This window comes from Phoxinus phoxinus (genome assembly GCF_949152265.1).
Source record: "Phoxinus phoxinus genome assembly, chromosome: 7".
Taxonomy (NCBI): domain Eukaryota; kingdom Metazoa; phylum Chordata; class Actinopteri; order Cypriniformes; family Leuciscidae; genus Phoxinus; species Phoxinus phoxinus.
The window spans coordinates 37,966,525-37,987,069 of record NC_136882.1 but is presented as its reverse complement, the minus strand read 5'-3'; the positions used below and the strand labels follow the sequence as shown (position 1 = coordinate 37,987,069).

The 20,545-nt window shown below is 37.4% G+C and overlaps 1 protein-coding gene and 1 long non-coding RNA gene across 2 annotated transcripts in view; one reads left to right on the top strand and one right to left on the bottom strand.

Moving 5' to 3' along the window:
• The first annotated feature begins 540 nt into the window (after nucleotides 1-540).
• LOC307001341 lies at nucleotides 541-9,145 on the top strand. Its single transcript, XR_013798205.1, has 3 exons — nucleotides 541-626; nucleotides 1,635-1,836; nucleotides 9,043-9,145. It is a non-coding gene; the product is annotated as an uncharacterized lncRNA (long non-coding RNA).
• The window catches only part of marchf4b (membrane associated ring-CH-type finger 4b), a 27,942-nt gene continuing 16,340 nt past the window's right edge, over nucleotides 8,944-20,545 (bottom strand). The window contains exons 2-4 of the mRNA XM_079619033.1: nucleotides 17,015-17,170; nucleotides 12,788-12,980; nucleotides 8,944-9,769 (exon numbers count right to left, since the gene is read on the bottom strand). Coding sequence (XP_079475159.1) covers nucleotides 9,354-9,769; nucleotides 12,788-12,980; nucleotides 17,015-17,170 — 765 coding nt within the window. The 3' untranslated portion in view covers nucleotides 8,944-9,353. The remainder of the gene's footprint in view (nucleotides 9,770-12,787; nucleotides 12,981-17,014; nucleotides 17,171-20,545) is intronic.

The window sequence follows — 20,545 nt, the reverse complement described above, 5'->3', positions numbered from 1 at the left end:
AAATGCACTTTTGCACCATAGGCTACTCAAATTTTTCCAGTTTCAAATCTTCCTGTATCATGTCTGTTTGTGTTTTCATTCCCATTTCTTTTCACCCAAGTCTTCCTGTTGCTTTGATGGATTAGTTCGGTATCGCAGAGATCTGGAGGAGAACGTACAGCAGCGGCTACAACTCGATCTCATGAAAGTGCGTATCTACCATGAATGTTATTTCTCGTACCATTTATACGGCAAAAAATGTTTTTTGCGTGCATATGCTACGCACTGAAGATTAGGGATTACACGCCATAAAGTGCGTATCATATGCACGCGAAAACTGAGTATCATCACATGCACGCAAAAACTATTTTTGGCGTATAAATGGCACGAGAAATAATCATAGACTGTAAAAAATAACATTAACATTCGTCGTATAGATACGCACTTTCGTGAGATCGGGCAACAACACAAACCTTTCCAAATGAGAACCACATCTAATCAAATCAGATCCTCCAGGTACGCTTGAACTCATCGCTTATGTGCCGTAATGCTCAAAACTATATAAAAAAGAAATTAGATATAAAACATGGAAACTTTCTTTTTGAAAGCTTAACGCAATAAGACATCGGACTCTGTTTGTATCGCAGGTAAAGTATGTTTTCAGCTAAGAATAGTAAAGTACATACATACATCTTATTATTCAGAATGAACAACTTTGCAAAGTAATATAGTTCGTTTAATTTAGGATGTTTACATCAACATTAATATCAAGTGTGCGGTCACAGATATGTTATTATCTGTGTTACATCTGATCATGCGAGCCATCAGAATTCAGTCTGAACTATCCATTTATAACTTTTTATATACGATCACATTTTATTTGATAAAGGAATTTTAAAATAATAGTTTAAAATAAATATTTACTGAATATTTAAGCAAATTACACTGTTAAAAAGATTTATAATTATAATAAATTATAATTATCACATATATGCATTTTATAAAATATTAAAATATATTATATATATATTATATATTTTAGAAATTATATATATATAATTACATATTTTTAGAAATTATATATATAATTTTATGTACAGTAGCTCAACAATAATATTGTTTTATTTAAAAAATATTTTTATTTACTTTGCATATATATAAATTTTAACTATTATTTCAGTAAAACCATTAAAAAATATTGTTTTTCTCAAAGACTATAAGTCTAAAAGTTTACTGTATATTTTGTATATAATATTTTAACATTTTTGTATCGTAAATATTCAGAGTGGAGGTACATTTATTTAAATTTTTAGGTTCATTTAGTTTTTAGTCAATTTTGGTCGTTTGCTTTTGGATAATGACCGGTAACTGCACAATATGTCACTAATGACATATGAGTGTAGATCATTTTGATTTATAAATATATAAATCAGTCTGTCATTATAAAAAAAATATTTGACAGATTCAAGTATCCCAGAGAACATTTGCTATTCGAGCTCAATATCTTTCCCTCAATCCTGCCAGTCAGGATCTCATGTTTTCAGAAGTGTGTGTGTGTGTGTGTTGACTGTAATAGTTTCAGTGAGTGTGAGAGCTCAGAGCGTTCGATTAAAACCGTGGCACTCATTTCTGACGCACCATTTTGATGTTTCCAGATGAAAAACTGCAGCAACCTGTAATGACTGTCATTTGAAACTTCAAACCGGAGCCGGGGAGCAATCCGACGACAGCGGTTCCCTCTCCACCTCGAGCAGCGAGAGGAAGATAAAAGGAGGAATGAATCTCATGCTGTTCTGATCCCAGTGTGTTTCTGATCCGTGTGTCAGTGGAGCTCAACTCTCCTCTTCTGCTCCAGAGGTACAATCCCATTCATTGTTTTCCAGAGAGATTTTATAAAGCTTTCAGGACAGATGTAACATGAGTTTCTTCAGTGATGATATGCTTCTGTAGATCCAAAACACACTTCCCATAATCCTCAGCTGAGAGTGGCCAATCAGAGTAGATGCTTTTGGCCAGTTGCACTCCCATGAAGCATTGCGAAATTTCTTTTTTCTTTTCTTTTTTATATATATATTAGCAAATTGTAGGCTAATATAGTGCAAATTATTAAACATTAAGCAGCAATGTTTCCAACATTGGTGATAAATCGGCATATTAGAATGATTGCTGAAGGATCATGTGACACTGAAGACTGGAGTAATGATGCTGAAAATTCAGCTTTTGATCACAGGAATAAATTACACTTTAAAATATATTTACATAGAAAACTGCTATTTTTTTATTCTAATAATATTTCACAATATTTCAGTTTTTACTGTATTTTTGATCAAATAAATGCAGCCTTGATGAGAAGAGACTTCTTTCAAAAACATAAAAAATAGTAATGTGTGTGTGTGTATACAGACGTGTGTGTTTGTGTGTGTGTGTGTGTATACAGACGTGTGTGTTTGTGTGTGTGTGTGTGTGTGTATACAGACGTGTGTGTGTGTGTGTGTGTGTGTATACAGACGTGTGTGTCTGTGTGTGTATACAGACATGTGTGTGTGTGTGTGTGTATACAGACGTGTGTGTGTGTGTATACAGACGTGTATGTGTGTATACAGATGTTTGTGTGTGTGTACAGACGCGTGTGAGTGTGTGTGTGTGTGTGTACAGACGTGTGTGTGTGTGTGTATACAGACATGTGTGTGTGTGTGTGTGTATACAGACGTGTGTGTGTGTGTGTGTGTATACAGACGTGTGTGTGTGTATACAGACGTTTGTGTGTGTACAGACGCGTGTGAGTGTGTGTGTGTGTGTGTGTACAGACGTGTGTGTGTGTGTGTGTATACAGACGTGTGTGTGTGTGTGTGTATACAGACGTGTGTGTCTGTGTGTGTGGTTTTCATAAGCTGTAAGCCATAATCATCAAATTTATTTTACATTTACATTTAGTCATTTAGCAGACGATTTTATCCAAAGCGACTTACAACTGAGGACTACAGCAAGCGAGTCATCGTGAAGAGGCAAAAATAACGCAAGAAGTGCTCAAAATACAAAGTTCAGGCATTGCTCAGAGTAGCATAAGCCAAACAAGGGAGGATTAAATGAAGAGGGGTTTTTTTTGGGGGGGGGGGGGGGGGGGGGGGGGTTATGTCAAGTGCTCACGGAAGAGATGAGTTTTCAGTTGTCTTTTGAATGTAGTTAGGGATTCTGCATTCCGGACGAGGGTAGGGAGATCATTCCACCAGCAAGGAACCGTGAATGAGAATGTTCTGGAGAGTGATTTTGTGGCTCTCTGTGATGGTACCACGAGCCGTCGCTCATTGACCGATCGCAGGCTTCTGGTAGGGATGTAGACTCGTAGGAGCGAGTGAAAGTAGGAGGGAGCTGAGCCTGTGGTCGATCTGTAAGCAAGCGTCAATGCCTTGAACTTGATGTGAGCAGCGAGTGGTAGCCAGTGCAGAGAGATGAACAGAGGAGTGACGTGGGCCCTTTTGGGCTCGTTGAAGACAAGACTTCTGGCTGCAGCATTCTGGATCATTTGTAGAGGTTTAGTTGCACATGATGGAAGACCAGCCAGAAGAGCATTGCAGTAATCAAGCCTAGAGATAACCAAGGCCTGGGCGAGAAGTTGTGTTGCCTGCTCAGTTAGGAAGGGCCTGATTTTCCTGATGTTGTGCAGTGCAAACCTGCATGATCGACCTGTCTTTGTGATGTGGTCTGTGAAGGTCAGATGCTCATCAAATGTTACTCCAAGGTTTCTGACCGACCTTGATGGGGTGATTAAAGTTGAATCTAGCTGGATAGTGTGTGTGTGTGTGTGTGTGTGTATACAGACGTGTGTGTGTGTGTGTGTATACAGATGTGTGTGTGTGTGTGTGTGTGTATACAGGTGTGTGTGTGTGTGTATACAGACATATGTGTGTATTTGTGTATGTGTATACAGACGTGTGTGTGTGTGTGTGTGTGTGTGTGTGTGTGTGTGTGTGTGTGTGTGTGTGTGTGTGTGTGTGTGTGTGTGCACCTATATATATATATATACCTAAATATAATAATATACATACACACATTTTATGCAATGTTAGATGCGATTAATCACGATTACTAATATCCCTGGAGAAAATGAATGAAACTGCAGAGCAAGCCTGTGGTCACTGTTACTCTCTGTTATGCAGGTTTAAAATAAATATAATATTTCAAATTTCTCCTCAGGCCAGAAATGGAACAACTTCGTTTTTCACCAGAAGACCCAGATCAGCTTTGAGTCTTGAGATTCCAACATTTATTTAAATTGTTCCACATGATGCGTTTCAAACCCAAACTCACCTTTTACATTTAGAGATTATCTTGCAGTTGAACTCTGTGTGACCTTGAGAAACTCAGAAAAACAGAAAATATATGATGCAATATGATCACATCAGTATACAGGGGAGACTCGAGAAATTATAATATGGTGCAAAAATTCATTTATTTCAGTAATTCAACTTAAAAGTTAAACTAATATATTATATAGACTCATTACATGCAAAGTGAGATATTTCAAGCCTTCATTTGTTATAATTGTGATGATTATGGCTTACAGCTTATGCCTAGTTCACACTACTGACGCATCGCCGAGCCCAGAAAAATATCTAGCATGCTACATATCCGGAGCTGTCGCACGACTCAACCACACGTGATGTCATGAGCTACAGCCAATCAGAGCAAGGCATGGGTTGAGGTCACTGGGAATACGCGGTTATTTTTTTCAGAGCAAATCATCGCGCAAACAGTTTGCAGCACTAATTTCTGTCTGACGTCCATATTCAAACAAAGACTCGCGTGTTGTGTACTTGTGTTCTTCTTCGCTGGGTAGTGACGCACGTGCTGTATTGCGTCATTTCCGGTTCGTTTTATCGCGTGATTTTTCGTGATAAAACGTGGTTTGTAGACAAGACATAATCATTGGATGACAGAGTTGTTGTCTACTCGTCTAGTGCGTTATCTCCTGTTGCGGATCGATCACGTTGTCGTGTGGTGTGAACAGCTCAACAACTTGAACACTCCTGATTTCACAGAGAGCAACTCATATAGTGTGAACCGCACACAGTTCAGCCCGACGTTTTAAAATCCTGTAGTGTGAACTTGCCTTTATGAAAACCCCAAATTCGAAATTAGAATATTGTGAAAAGGTTTTCATAAGCTGTAAGCCAAAATCATCAAATTTATAACTAATAAAGGCTTGAAATATCTCACTTTGCATGTAATGAGTCTATATAATATATTAGTTTCACCTTTTAAGTTGAATTACTAAAATAAATGAACCATATTCAATTTTTCGAGTTTCACCTGAATATAGTTTAATATGGATTTCTTAGATTTTTTTTTATTTAAAACATTTTTAATTCATATTTGTGAATCATGAGGTGCGTCCCAATTGGCGTTCTTGCAAGTATGCGCTATTCTATGCCACTTTGTAGAATGTGAGATTAGTGTGAAAATTCCCAAACAAAAGAGAGCACTTTAAATACCCGAATTATCACTTAATTGACTCCGATGTTGAACGACTAAATAACCTTTTTAAATTCATACACTACACGGATAGTGCATAGTGCATAGTATACGTGTTTAGTGTGTTATTTGGGACACAACTATAATGTGCTACTTTTTATGCTTGTTATGCAGATGATATCAGGGGGAGGGGCAATCTCATTCTAGACAGCATCTGATTGGAGGAATATTTCAAGATGACTCCTCAACATCTTTGGGCCATTTTTCAGAAAGAGAAAAACTGAGTTTATCTGCTAAAAGGATTTAGTTAACTTCCAGTGTAGACGTGAACTACAAGCCTTCAAACTACAGTTTTGATATGACGGGGTTTAAACTTTCATGTTCTCTGTATATTATTAACTCGTGTCTGCTTTTATTTTTTTACCCCTTAAGCGGCACCCCCTGTTTTTAATAGACATGAAAATGCACATTCTGAACTTAAATGGTTGTAATTCAAGAATGCTTTGGAATATAGATGTAAGGTTGGTCTTGTTTTAAAGAAGACATTTGGCAGATTTTTGTAGAAGTGAAATAAATTAAGTTAAACAGAAAAAAAGTTATAGAAGTTTGAGTTTATGAAAATGTACAATGTTACAAAAATTATTATTCATATTTAATATAAAATGTATATTTTCAAAACCTGGTGGACTCTAAAAATGCGAAAAAATCAAAGCCAGAAATCTGAACAAGTTGCGTTTCAAATGTTCGGTTGATATCTCAGAAAATGAGCTTTCAGTGAGATTTAGTTTGGGCGCAGTACCACACTTCTCCACTAGTGGACATCACTGCCCATATAAGGGCGCCTCCATCTACATATGTTGTCTGAGTGATCTGAACCATTATTATTAAAATTTTCATACAATTTATGAAGTAGACATCCTATTCAGAAGTAGTGTTGGAAGTTTGGCAGATTTTGAAATGAATTCAGCCTCTAAGAAACACAAAAGATCCCGTATGTGCATTATAGCTCGCTGACACATCACTAATGCTGAAGCTATTATTATTTTCTTTATATTTAAAACATTTTCAGACCTTTTTTTTCTAAAAGAATTGAATGGATGCTATCTTTTGAACTCTTGGCATGAAAACAAACTGAGGTTTCTACCATTCTTTCATGATTTTTCATGTTCATCATATTTCAAAATAAAGGTCTGAACACGCCTTAGGAGTATGAAATCATTCTTGTTGCAAATTGATAAATTACGGCTCCTCTGTAATGTATTTTAAAAATCAGTCACCAAATATGTAAACTAGAGATTATAAGCTTTCTAATGATAAATAGTTTGTCAAGATTAGTTTAGGTTTAGTATAGGATATTACTGTTTTAAATATGTAATGGCTGTGGGCGCCTATGTCAATATAAGGGGTTAAAGTTGCTGAATTCAGGAGAAGTGGAGCAGATGTGTTCATGGTGTATTTAGTATTTTAACTCTTCTTATTGATAGCAGCGCTTCATCAACTGAATTATTCAGAGTTACCTGACGCCCTACAGGTGCTGAGATGGGTCAAACCTAAAACATGAGTAATATTTCAGTCGCTTCATGCTGATGTTCATTTATACATTAGTTTTATTTCATTAGATATGAAATGGCAACATGACAAAAATATGGATCTCAGCACACCATGTTGAAGTTGATATATTTGAGAGAAATATATGATGGTAAAATAAGTAAACTGCGTCAACAGGGCATAATTCATCCAAAAACTACAATTTTGTCATCATTTACTCGACCTCGTGTTGTTATAAACCTGGTTCTGATGGTTGTTTTTTTTTGCTATAAATCATCTTTTGTTTTATTTGTAAGTATGAACCTGATAAATCAGCTTCAATATTGTGCTTAACATCTCCTTTGTTTTCCACAGAAAGAAAGAAAAATAGGGTGAATACTGTAAATGATGACAAGCTAGTCCTTTAATAATCAAACCCAAAACGTCTGGCCTTCACTGTGTGTCTGTGGGATAAACAGATGGTAAATATAATGTTTTTAATATAATTATATCTGTAATTTGCTGTCAATAATTGAAGGGACCATTCTCCTGGTGTTAAAGTCAACATGAAACACTGTTTGCAACATATTTGACTTCCATTATGAGGTGTATTTCCATTGAAACCAAATGTTAAAATAAATACTGTATAGCAGAACTTGATTTTATCCATCAGGAATTGATTGTGAAGGAAAGTTATTTCAGAGGCAGAGCATGTCATTACATTTTGATTAAAGATTAAGAAGACAAACATTTGTTTTCTTTAGAATAAAGTGCACTGATGAATTGTGCACAATAACACCCAAGACATAATAAGAGATATGTGTTATGAAAATAGTTCATTTTGATTTCATGTTGACTTTAAGTGCTCAAGGGGGAGATGTTCACATGGACGTCCCTATTCTATGATTTGAGATTATCAATATCCTCACAAAGGTTGTGAGAATATGAAAACATGCATTACCAGCAAGCATGAGAAGAACAGAGAAAAAGCAAGAGAGTTTGAGAAAGACGGCTTGTGCTTTTCAACAGATTGAGCTGCAGTCCTGAGTGGCATCTGTCAAAGTGATGATTGACAGCTGTCACTCATTATTTATGGACAGTGAAAGGGTCATGGGCGGATCCACGCGCTCCGTTTAACGTCTCTGTGGCGGCACCGATAACGTTACTGTAAACATATTTATAATCTCCCAAAACCATCAATGAACAGTGCCCTTTTTTTAAATAAATATGATCTAAATATAAAGGAATAGTCCACCCAAAAACAAAAATGCTCTTATTGTTTACTCGCCCTCAAACAGGGTTAATATCAATTACTAAAAGTAAAAACATAAAAAATAAATAAAAATAAATAAATTTTTGTTACTTGAAATAAATAAACATTAACTGTAATAAAATACAGGCAACATTTCTAAATTTAATTTAAAGTAATAAATAACTAAAATCAAATGAATAAAACTAAATAGACACTTAAACTACAACTAATAAAAATGAGAAAACCAACTAAATTATTTAAACTAATTCAAATTGATTAAAAACTATAGAACTATACCTATAAATAAATTAGATTAAATAACATAAAAACTATATATCAATAATAACACCGTTTCTAAACCCATATTTTGTTGTTTTTACTGTTGAACAATGAATTGTTTTATGCATGAAGATTCTTCATTAATTCTCCTTTTTTGTTCCATTTTTGCCATGTTTGTACTTAGTACTAATATAGTAAAACAGTGAGATTAAAAGATCATATCAATATACTGCTTATTAATGATGCATGTTATGTACAGGCAAGCAGATGAACCCAGAATATAAACTCAAGGTTATTCGTTTTTCCGTAAACCCATTATGAAGAAAACGCTTCACCAATTAGCATATTGCATTCATATTCTGGGTATTCATATATCTAGTATACATCATCAGTAAGTTGTAAACTCAATTTGATCTTTTAATATCACGGTTTTAGTACATTAAGGCACTTTAATACTGCAGAAATACTGCAGATGATCACAACAAGTGCCCAAAACTTGCATTTGTTCACTTTTTTTTTTTTTTCATTTCGAGGTCTAAATAGTTGTGGATTGAAACCGATGGAAATTTTGACAGGCCTGTGTTGAAGTTCTCCATGCCAGTCACATGACTGAAAGCTATGAACACGTCTTCTGAGCCTCATGAGGGTGAGTAAAGAATGACAGATTGTCCATTTTTGGGTGAACATTCGCTTTAAATTCAGCTCTCTAAATCTCAGCATATGCATGTAAAAACCCATATTGTTCATGATCAGCATCTATTAAAGTCATTTATAATCCGATCCAGCAGTTGTGCTCATGGTGTGTCTGCGCTGCAAGGCGTAAGCGTCCCGTCGTAAGGCCTCCTCAGACGGTGGTGACTCTCATCACCACTTCTCTAGGTTTGGTGGTGTTCGTGCTGACGGCACTCGGCGAGCTCCGGGGCTCGTGTGGCCGAAGATGGCTCAGTAGATAGCGAAGGTTATACGGACAGTGTTGTTCAGGCAAAGCCGGGTCGCCGGTGTCTGTGGGGTCCTGTGTGGTGCCGTCGGGCACGTCGAGCGCTGGCGTCCCAGCAGAAGCCATGAGTGACGACGGTGACGGAGAGACGTCCACTCTCACCGGCTCCCTCTGGTGGAGAAGCGAGCGCTTCAGTTCCTCGCTCTTCTTCACCTCATCGCTGTCTCTCTTTTTGTCGTAATTTAAAACTTTCCACTGCTGATTGACGGCCTGCCAGCGATGGAATATGCGGAAGACGGACGGGCCCTCGTGGACGATTAGAGCTGTGGAGAGATTGATTCGGGTTATGTTTCTGCAATGTTTTTCGTGATTCATGACTGAACAACAAAGTTTAGGGGCCCTATTTTATCAATCTAAGCGCATGGTCTAAAGTGCACGGCGCAAGTGACCTTAAGGCGGGTCCGAATCCACTTTTGCTAGTTTAACAACAGGAAAAATTATTGGCGCATGGTCTAAAAGGGTCGTGCCTATTCACTTAATGAGTAATGGGTGTGTTTTGGGCGTAATGTGCAACGTTAAAAACTGAACGCTTCTCTAGCGAGGAAACGGATCTGCTCGTGCGCGAGGTTAAAGCGAGATGCAAATGACACGGCTGTCCCTTTAAATGCAAATGAGCTGCTGCTCCCGGCACAGGGGGCGGAGCTTCAAGAGCTTGTGTCCTTTTACCTCACACACACACACACTGAAAATTTCAAAAACTTTTAGCCTTTTATGTTCAAACAAAGATGGAGAGACTCAAGAAGAAGTGACAACATGTAGAAGCAACAGGACATTTCTGAATGGTTAGTTGATTAATTTATGTGTAGTTATCTTCTAGTCATTGATTAGCATATTCTGTCATGATAATCTATAAATCGTGTTCAGGGGGCGGGGTTTATGTAAATTTTAGGGTTGGTGATGTCACTAACCCGGGAGGAATGTCGTGTAGTCTCTACCAGCCGTTTGTTGTAGTCTTTAAAAAGCGATTTCTTTAAAAGCAAATATCTTCCTTTGCTTTGAACTTTGAGCGTTGTAACTTTGCAGATGTTGTTTATGATCAAACAGCAACATTACACACTAACTAAAGTTAGAAAAGTGAAATCATAATCTAACACCCCTTTAAACAACGTGGTGCAGGACGTGAAAATGATAACTGCGTCAGGCTGAGACTAGCAAAAAACACTTGCGTCGCGCCTGGCATTGCGCCGGGTGTAGGATAGGGCCCTAAAGGGTGACATCACTGAGATAAAGAAAATGATAACACTTTACAATAAGGTCTCATTTGTTAACATTAGTTAATGCATTAACTAACAGGATCTAAAAATGAGCTTGGGCATAGCGGTATGACGATATCATTACCACCATAGATATCATATAATAAAGGCTAGATGTCTCGTCCGCGCTGCTGGCCAATGGAGGTCGACGTCCGCACACGGCGGCCATCTTGCCACAGTCAGCTCGCTCACTCGTAACATTGTTTTAATGGTGCATGTACTTTTTTAAATAACCATAACTTGCTCAATTTTCTTCCGATTTTCAAACGGGTTGGTTTGTTATAAACGTCAGAGATGTAGTTATGACACTGCATACTTATGAATAATTATAATATTATATATTTAAACATGTTCAAGCATCCAGAATTATAGCCACGTTAATAACATTTGTAAGAAACCAAACCGTTTGTAAATCCGTCAAGATTTCAGCGAGATAAGTTTGTGCAGATCACTCGCCTTACAGAAAGCTTCCCTGTGACAAGATGGCCGCCGGGTGATGACGTTAGAGACTCCGCCGTAACACATCTAGCCTTTATTATGTATATCTATGATTACCACGGTATAAAATGTCTATCATTAGAGATTTTGCTATAGCACGGTATGTAAATATATAGCACTATTGACACTTCAGAGTGATGAAATGCATGAATGAGAATATAAGCGGGATGTGCGGCATGTTAAAAATAGTTATTAGTGCAATATATCCTATCCTGAAAAGGAAAAGGAAAGTGCACGCACAGAAAGCTGCCTCTCATTGAAGGCGAACGTGAATTTTGGACACGCTCGATGTTAGAAAGTGTTATTAAACACAATAACCAGTGAAAAGAACTCAATGGAGTCACAGAAAGCCGTGTCTCTCAGCATGCGATTGGGAATTCGGGTCTCTATCACGTCTTATTGCACTTGATTGGTCAAATACACACAGCTATAGGCAGTTCTTCAGAAGCAGCAGCAGTCAGTGACAAATTGAGTGAGAAAAATATATTAAAAAATATTTGAATAACAATATAGTTTGAGTTAAAGATGACTACATTAGTATTTTTAAGTGAACTTTTCTACTCTAATGACTGAGGATGAATAGGACACACACAATCACTCCTGCATGTTTTATACAAAAACAAATAAACTGAATCATTCATCAGCTGATTCACTTTTTTACTTCTCTTCCTGTTTATGCTCACATGTGACCGTATGTATTTAGTATTCTATCAAATCTGTGGATGTGAATTGAGACTCATGTCAGTCAATCATTAAAACGGAGCAGTTCATATTACAGTACATACTGTATTAATGCATGATATAAAATTTAAATGTTGCTACATGTGTTTTTGTTTCCTTTAGATTTGAATCCCGCTGCATTACAGTAGATTCATGGTCACGGCTGTATTGTGAGCCACAGAAGAAGATTACATGAGGTGTGTGTTCTTTACAGACCCTGTATACCAAGGTTTTTCTGCTTTTAAAACACACATACTGTCTGTGGATTCTTTAAAGAGCTTGTAGTAAATTTCTCCTTTTCAGATAAATGTATTCATTTTACTTGACTAAAAAAGAGAGCTTGACTAAACTGGATAAACGACTCATTATGAATATATTACTGAATATACGGGTGAAACTGGAAAAAATTGAATATTGTGCAAAAGTTCATTTATTTCAGTAATTCAACTAATATATTATATAGACTCATTACATGCAAAGTGAGACATTTCAAGCATTTATTTGTTATAATTTTGATGATTATGGCTTACAGCTTATGAAAACCTTTTCACAATATTCTAATTTTGAATTTGGGGTTTTCATAAGCTGTAAGCCATAATCATAAAAAATATAAAAAATAAAGGCTTGAAATATCTCACTTTGCATGTAATGAGTCTATATAATATATTAGTTTCACCTTTTAAGTTGAATTACTGAAATAAATGAACTTTTGCACCATATTAAAATTTCTCGAGTTTCACCTGTATTTTGTCGTTTATCCTTCATTTAAACCCTAACTTGACCTTTGACCCCAAGCAGAGCCATACGTACCGATGCAGATGACGTCCATGAAGCCGTACATCCCGTAACAGATCTGAAAGAGCAGGTCTTGCCGTTGCCATTTGGCCGAAGGGCTGAGAGACGACCACACGAGCCATGAGATGCTGGCGATGAGGAAGAGGGAACCCAAGATGGCCGCTGCTATCTGGACCTTCTCTATGACGGTGAGGGAAATCGCTTGCCACTTCATTGAAAGACAAAGACGGAGAGAGAAGGGTGTTACTTTCAGTTCTTCTACTGTATCTCACTATTTAGGATTGAGAGTCAAGATTCAGTTCTTATTCAAAACTAAATAATTCACACAGTTGCAAACTAATGATTCAAACTAACGCTTTTGCGCCCAATTCAGGTGTATTTGTTTCGCAAAGTGCGCATAAAACCATGGCGAGGGGTACGAACTGGACACACCGAGATGAAAGCGCAGACTGCCTGTCGTGGGAACTGCGCTTTTCATGTCATGCATATACATTCATGGGATGGTCAAGGGGAAAGTGGGAGTGTCACATAAAGAGATGGGAGGGGAAGCGTAAACTGCGCCTAATTTACCTTTGGCTAATGTGGGCTCATCTGGGCTCTGGTTTGGTATCAACATGGCTTATGCTGTGACGGCTCTTCCTGCTGAAGTTTGATCAAACTTTTATAAAGCAGCAAATAAAGTGTCTGATAGAAGTAGGCAGAAGGGGCTGCAGTGTGCGCTCGAAGGCTATTCAAGACATACCGGTGAAACGCAAGCAACAACAAGGCATCCAAATAGAGGCAAAATCATAACGGTCACAGTCAAAAAATGAACCACCGCATATCCTAATGGAGACGGAGGCTGGGACTCACAATATCAGGAGCAGCACTGTTCATGCAGAGCTGGGTCTCTATTCACTTCTATAATCGTTATTACAAAGCAAACGGACTACGCGAGTATAAAGTTGTATTTATTAGCAGCGTGTGCTAGCGAATCAACAATTAGCGTAGAGAACCGAAATCATAACATAAAACTGTCTAACTAGTGTAACTTCACAGTAAGGTTAAAAGCTAAATGTATCTTAGAGCAAAAGTGTGTTTGTTGATCTTGAGGGGTTTCGCTGACTGAGGACGTCCACACAGTTTAATCCAAAGACGACACTTGTCAGGATTTGACTTCGGTTTTGGGAAGGGGAAAAAACGGACCCCCCCTCCAACCTCTCTGGGAAACGCGTATCTGTGTTACAAACGCCCCAGGCACAACGTTTAACCATATTTCTGATAAAACCACGACGGTAATAGCCTGCCGAGACCAAAAATATGAGACGCCTGTGTTAAAGTCAATGGAGCGCTGTGAAAAAGTGTCGGACCGCTGTGGGAGCTCGTTCTTGGCTGCGCTGTGATTGGTCAATCTACATTCTAGGGTGTGGCTTAGCCAAAGGTGAATTATGTATTCCGCGTTACGTACAGTAAAACCCGGTGAAAGCTCGCCTCTATTTTGCGCTGAAAATTCTCCGCCTCTTAAAATCAGGAGTAACTTAGGAAGCGGGTTTCATACGCCTCCCGGTGAAATGTCAGCAGTAATCCGAGCAAGACGAAGACATGGGCTAAGGAGACGAGCTGGAAAGATTTTTGCAGTTGAGTGAAAACAAAATCATTAAAGGGTTAGTTCACCCAAAAATGAAAATAATGTCATTAATGACTCACCCTCATGTCGTTCTAAGCCCGTAAGACCTCCGTTCATCTTCGGAACACAGTTTAAGATATTTTAGATTTAGTCCGAGAGCTTTCTGTCCCTCCATTGAAGCTGTATATACAGTATACTGTCCATGTCCATAAAGGTAATATAAACATCATCAAAGTAGTCCATGTGACATCAGTGGGTTAGTTAGAAGTTTTTGAAGCATCGAAAATACTTTTTGGTCCAAAAATAACACAAAATAAGACTTTATTCAGCATTGTATTCTCTCCCGGGTCTGTTGTCAATCCTTCACAGTTACGCTGATGGCGTCAGACGCTGATGACGTGTTATCTGGTGCGCCCGAGCTTCATTTACAGACTGAGGGAAACGCACGCTGTAAAAGTGTCTCATCCGCGACATGCACATTTACGCACCATTAAAAAAATGATATCCACGCAAACAATGTAGAATAGCTTGAATATAGCGTGCGTCTCCCTCAGACTGTAAACGAAGCTCGGGCGCACCAGATAACACGTCATCAGCGTCTTACGTCAGCAGCGTCACTGCGGAGTCCTGAACGCAGATTCACAACAGACCCGGGAGAGAATACAATGCTGAATAAAGTCTTATTTTGTGTTATTTTTGGACCAAAAAGTATTTTCGATGCTTCAAAAACTTCTAACTAACCCACTGATGTCACATGGACTACTGTGATGATGTTTTTATTACCTTTATGGACATGGACAGTATACTGTATATACAGTTTCAATGGAGGGACAGAAATCTCTCGGACTAAATCTAAAATATCTTAAACTGTGTTCCGAAGATGAACGGAGGTCTTACGGGCTTAGAACGACATGAGGGTGAGTCATTAATGACATTATTTTCATTTTTGGGTGAACTAACCCTTTAAGCGTTACAGATTAAGCAGCTCCGCAATATTACAGTTACTGGAAGAAATCAAAGATAACATCGAATCTCCGACTCAGCGTTCACATTCCAGCAGTTGTTAAACTCCTCGCTACATTACAATCATTGGCATCAGGATCATTTCAAGCAGTCATAGCATGATGGAAAGAGAGGAGGAGGCCATTCAATTGCGCGTTTAAATACGTATAGTGTGGGGACAGGCGCTGAGTACCTGATGAACTGCAGGTTTGGTACATAACACACACACTGCGGTTTCACATCTAGCGCTTTCTACGTCTTGGCCATGGCGCTATGAACGCTGCGTTCGCAAATCTATGTATAACTGGCCCTGAGTCCGAAATTTCCGCTCAAAATTTCCGCACGTTAAAAAAATAAATACGGCCCCACGTTTTTTGCACACCGAGTCCGAACTTTTCGTATGCGTTTTTCTGTATTTGTGATTCGGTGGCTCTGAATTGTCAAAACACCTCTCAAAATGCTTGCTACGGATGTGTAAAGGCCCTTGCACACTGAGTCCGAAATGTCCGTAGCGAGCATTTTGAATGGTGTTTTGTCAATTCAGAGCCACCGAATCACGAATACGAAAAGTTCGGACTCAGTGTGCAAGGACCTTAAGTGTGATTGACATAACGTGAGGTCGTATTTATTTTTCAACGTCAGAAAGTTTGGACTCAGTGTGCAAGGCCCTTTAAAGTTTACACACTGCCTGCAAAACTTTCGTCCGTCATAAAAAATTCAGACCGGGTTTTATTTTTTTGCGTTTTTCGCATCCGTAGCAAACATTTTGAGAGGTGTTTTGATCATTCAGAGCCACCGAATCACGAATATACGAAAAGACGCATACGAAAATTTCGGACTCAGTGTGCAAGGACCTTTAGTTTGGTTTGAATTGGTCTAAAGACACAGAGTGATTCTTGATTCACTAAACCTCAGTGACGATCTGTAGTTACAGATACACATTTGGAGTTTTATTGTTTGTAATGTTGTTTATAAATGAACTTTAGCTAAAATATATAGTACGTCCAAACGTCTTGTTTAGTGTAGTAACATTTATTTTATTTTAATGTAATGTATTAAAAGAATGGTATTATTTTCCGCAAGGACACATTAAATTGATCAAAAGTGACAGCAAAGACATTCTTAATGTAACTTAAGATTTTTATCTCAAATAAATGCTTTTAAAGTTTCTATTCATGAACAAAAATGTATCACAGTGTCCACAAAAATATTAAGCTGTTTACAACATTGATAATAATCATAAATGTTTCTTGTGCAGCAAATCATCATTATTATACTGATTTCTGAAGGATCATGTGACTGAAGACTGGAGTAATGATGCTGAAAATTCAGCTTTGATCACAGGAATAAATTACTCTTTACTATATATTCACATAGAAAACAGTTAGTTTAAACTGCAATAATATTTCACTATTTTTACTGTATTTTTGATAAAATAATTGCAGTCTTTGGTGAGCAGAAGAGACTTCTTTCAAAAACATTCACCAAACTTCCGAACATTATTGGAGGAGACCTTGCTCCAGATTAAAATAATTTTTGAATTAAGAATCAAAACCATTACTATACTTATTCAGACCTAACTTTGCAAACAGTCAGTGTCTTCAGACTTGTGGTGTGTTTGTGGCGTGTTGTACCTGCAGTGGGTTCTTGGTGCTGATGGCGATCACCTGATACTTGTAGTAACAGAGTTCACAGGTCCACGAGCCTCTTTCACTGATCCACTTGATGAGACACGGCTGATGAGTGCTGCGAACGGACCCGCTGCAGCGACACGGGCTCAGCAGCTCGGCCTGACACACACACACACACACACACACACACACACACACACGAGACTCTCAGTAAACATACCATTACCTGAACATCCAAAGAAGAGAATGAAGGAATATTAACCCTGTATGAACCTGACATCCTCATACTCAAGGATGAAAAACATCTGGCCCAAAAATATGCAGTTTGGTGCAAATATTGATATATATATATATATACAGGTAAAACTCGAAAAATTAGAATATCGTGCAAAAGTTCATTTATTTCAGTAATTCAACTTAAAAGGTGAAACTAATATATTATATAGACTCATTACATGCAAAGTGAGATATTTCAAGCTTTTATTTGTTATAATTTTGATGATTATGGCTTACAGCTTATTACATTTACATTTTACATTTAGTCATTTAGCAGACGCTTTTATCCAAAATGACTTACAACTGAGGACTACAGCAAGCGAGTCATCGTGAAGAGGCAAAAATAACGCAAGAAGTGCTCAAAATACAAAGTTCTGGCATTGCTCAGAGTAGCATAAGCCAAACAAGGGAGGATTAAAGAGAAGGTTTTTTTGTTGTTGTCCTGTCTTGTTCAGATTCTCCTCGACTTTATATCTGTTCTACAGTTGCTGCCTCTCCACGCAATTAACACAGCCAAAGCAAATAATCTGAAAATGGGAGAAAATCAAAACTGCCTGATTGGACAGCGCTACACTTAAGTGCTATAAAATTTAAACTGCAATACTTTTAATCTGTTATTTAAAGTAGTCACGCGTCTAATTAAAATACAGATTTGTTTGAAGGTAAAAATGTACAAATAACCACAGAATCGAAAATAGCCCTACCTTCTGGAAAATAATACACTGAACAACAAGAGAACTGAATATTAAGAAAAAACCACTTGCGCGCTCTCGTCCTTCACGCAGACTGACGCTTGTCCTGTTATTAAACAATTTGAATATATAATAATATTACTATTATATATTTTACTGTGTTTTTTTATAGAGACTTCTTTCAAAAACAGTAAATAATCTCACCGACCCCAATCTTTTACTTGGCAGTGTACGGATGCAGATTGAGAAGATTGAAATGTGTAGCTTAAAAACTAAACTATAATGCAAGCATTCAGAAGTTAGTTTAGTCATCATAATAATATAATAATATTTTCTTGTATAATTCACTCCAATACATTTATTTAAAATTTTTTCAACTTTACAGTGTTCATCCGGCAATCCATTTTAGACTGGTTTAATCAGTTTTTTCTCAATAGGCAGCTCACTGTGTGTTGGACGAGAGTCTCTAGTGTGGTATTTTTTACTACGGGACGGTGTTGTTCTGAGTAATGTGTGTGTGGTATTCAGGACAGCGTGTGACAAATGCGGATGGATGTAGTGTGTGTGTGTGTGTGTGTGTGTGTGTGTGTGTGTGTGTGTGTGTGTGTGTGTGTGTGTGTGTGTGTGTGTGTGTGTGTGTGTGGCGTAACTGAGGAGCAGCAGACACAGGAACAGGTGTGGCGCAGTGTGAGCGTTCACCTTCCAGCAAACATTAACGCTAGCGTCACGCTGAGAGACATCGACACTCGCACAAGCAACGTGCGCTCTCGTTTCTCTCTGCAGAAGACGAGTGTATAAACAGAGCTCGAGTTAAACGTTTCAAAACACAAAAGCAGATCAGAAAAACTGATGTCTTCATGCTTAGAGGATGCTATTTGCTCATTCAAAGCTCAGGTCACATTCGAGTGCTCAGTTTTGTTAACTTTAAAGTTCCCCTGTGGTAAAAAACAAGTTTTTAATGTTGTCTATGTGGTGTTATTAATCTGCTTTAAGACACACCATGTGTAAGTTCATAAGTCGACAGCATTGCTGAGTATTTTCTGCTTAAAACTGCAGTGAACCAAAGACAGTCTCAAAAACACGGTTTGAAATCGCTGGTGTTTCTGACGTCACAACACAAACTACCTTGTAACCAATCAGATCAACGTGTGATCGTCAACCAGTGGATCTCTGAGTGAGTGAGTGAGTGAGTGAGTGGAGGCGGGGCTCATTTGCATATTCATAGAGCCGCGTATACTAAATGAGGCAAGGGTGTCGAGTTACATTCAAGATATTTTAATGCATGAAGAATTTATTTTCAAGGGAAAAACATTTAAATATGTATTTTTGAGATCTCTGACTTTTGATTGCAGACTTTGGTATTGTGGCAAATCTGAGAACCGTTTGAGACAGTCTTGAGATTACTGGGATCTTTTTTCCTAAGGAAACACATCTGAGAAGCAGGAGACTCTCGTTTGCTTTAATCTCATTGCTGTCTAGGAGGCACAGCTGAGATATTAAAGAGATTTTCTTCATGATTATCTCCTTGAATTCGGCATTGCCAGAGTGGCTCTTATGAGAAACATCTGAGACAAAGTTGATACTTGAATAAAACTCCATTGTGTCTCTTGAGCAATGAATGAGCAACCTGTGAGCACACAAGAAGCTTTAAAATGAATGAGAGTAGAATGGACTGATGAGAAATATTTGAGTTAATTTTGAACTCTCTGTCTTTTGATTGCAGAAAATCTAATCACCGTTTGAGACTGTATGAGATACAGGTGGAAAAACTAGAATATCGTGCAAAATTTCATTAATTCAACTTAAAAGGTGAAACTAATATATTATATAGACTCGTTACATGCCAAGTGAGATATTTCAAGCCTTTATTTGTTATAATTTTGATGATTATGGTTTACAGCTTATGAAAACCTTTTCACAATATTCTAATTTTGAATTTGGGGTTTTCATAAACTGTGAACCATAATCATCAAAATGATGTGTACTGTGTATAATTATTTTAAATACACACACACATGCTTGTATATATTTGAGAAGTATATACTGTATATAGATTTATATATAATTGATATTATATATAAATAACACATTTTGTCTTAAATATATACATGCACGTGTGTGTATTTATATATATATTAAATTATTATACACATTACACACACATACATGTAAACACAAACTTTTATTTTGGATGCGATTAATCGTTTATTTTGAGAAAATTACCGATCATTTAGCTAGCATTGAAGTCACTATATGGAGAAAATCCTGGAATGTTTTCCTCAAAAACCTTAATTTCTTTTCGACTGAAGAAAGAAAGACATGAACATCTTGGATAACGTGGGGAGAGTAAATGATCAGGACTTTTTTATTTGAAAGTGAACTAATCCTTTAAGAGGCCTAATGAGTTCTCAGACATGTTTATATAAAATATGAACTTTATCTCAGATATTTCTCAAAGTTGTGTGAAAACTAAAATTTGCATATTATAGTGCACTGTAAAAAGTGTTTAGTTCACTTACTTAAAAAAAAATTAGGAAACCCGTTGCCTTAAAAACTATTTAAGTTT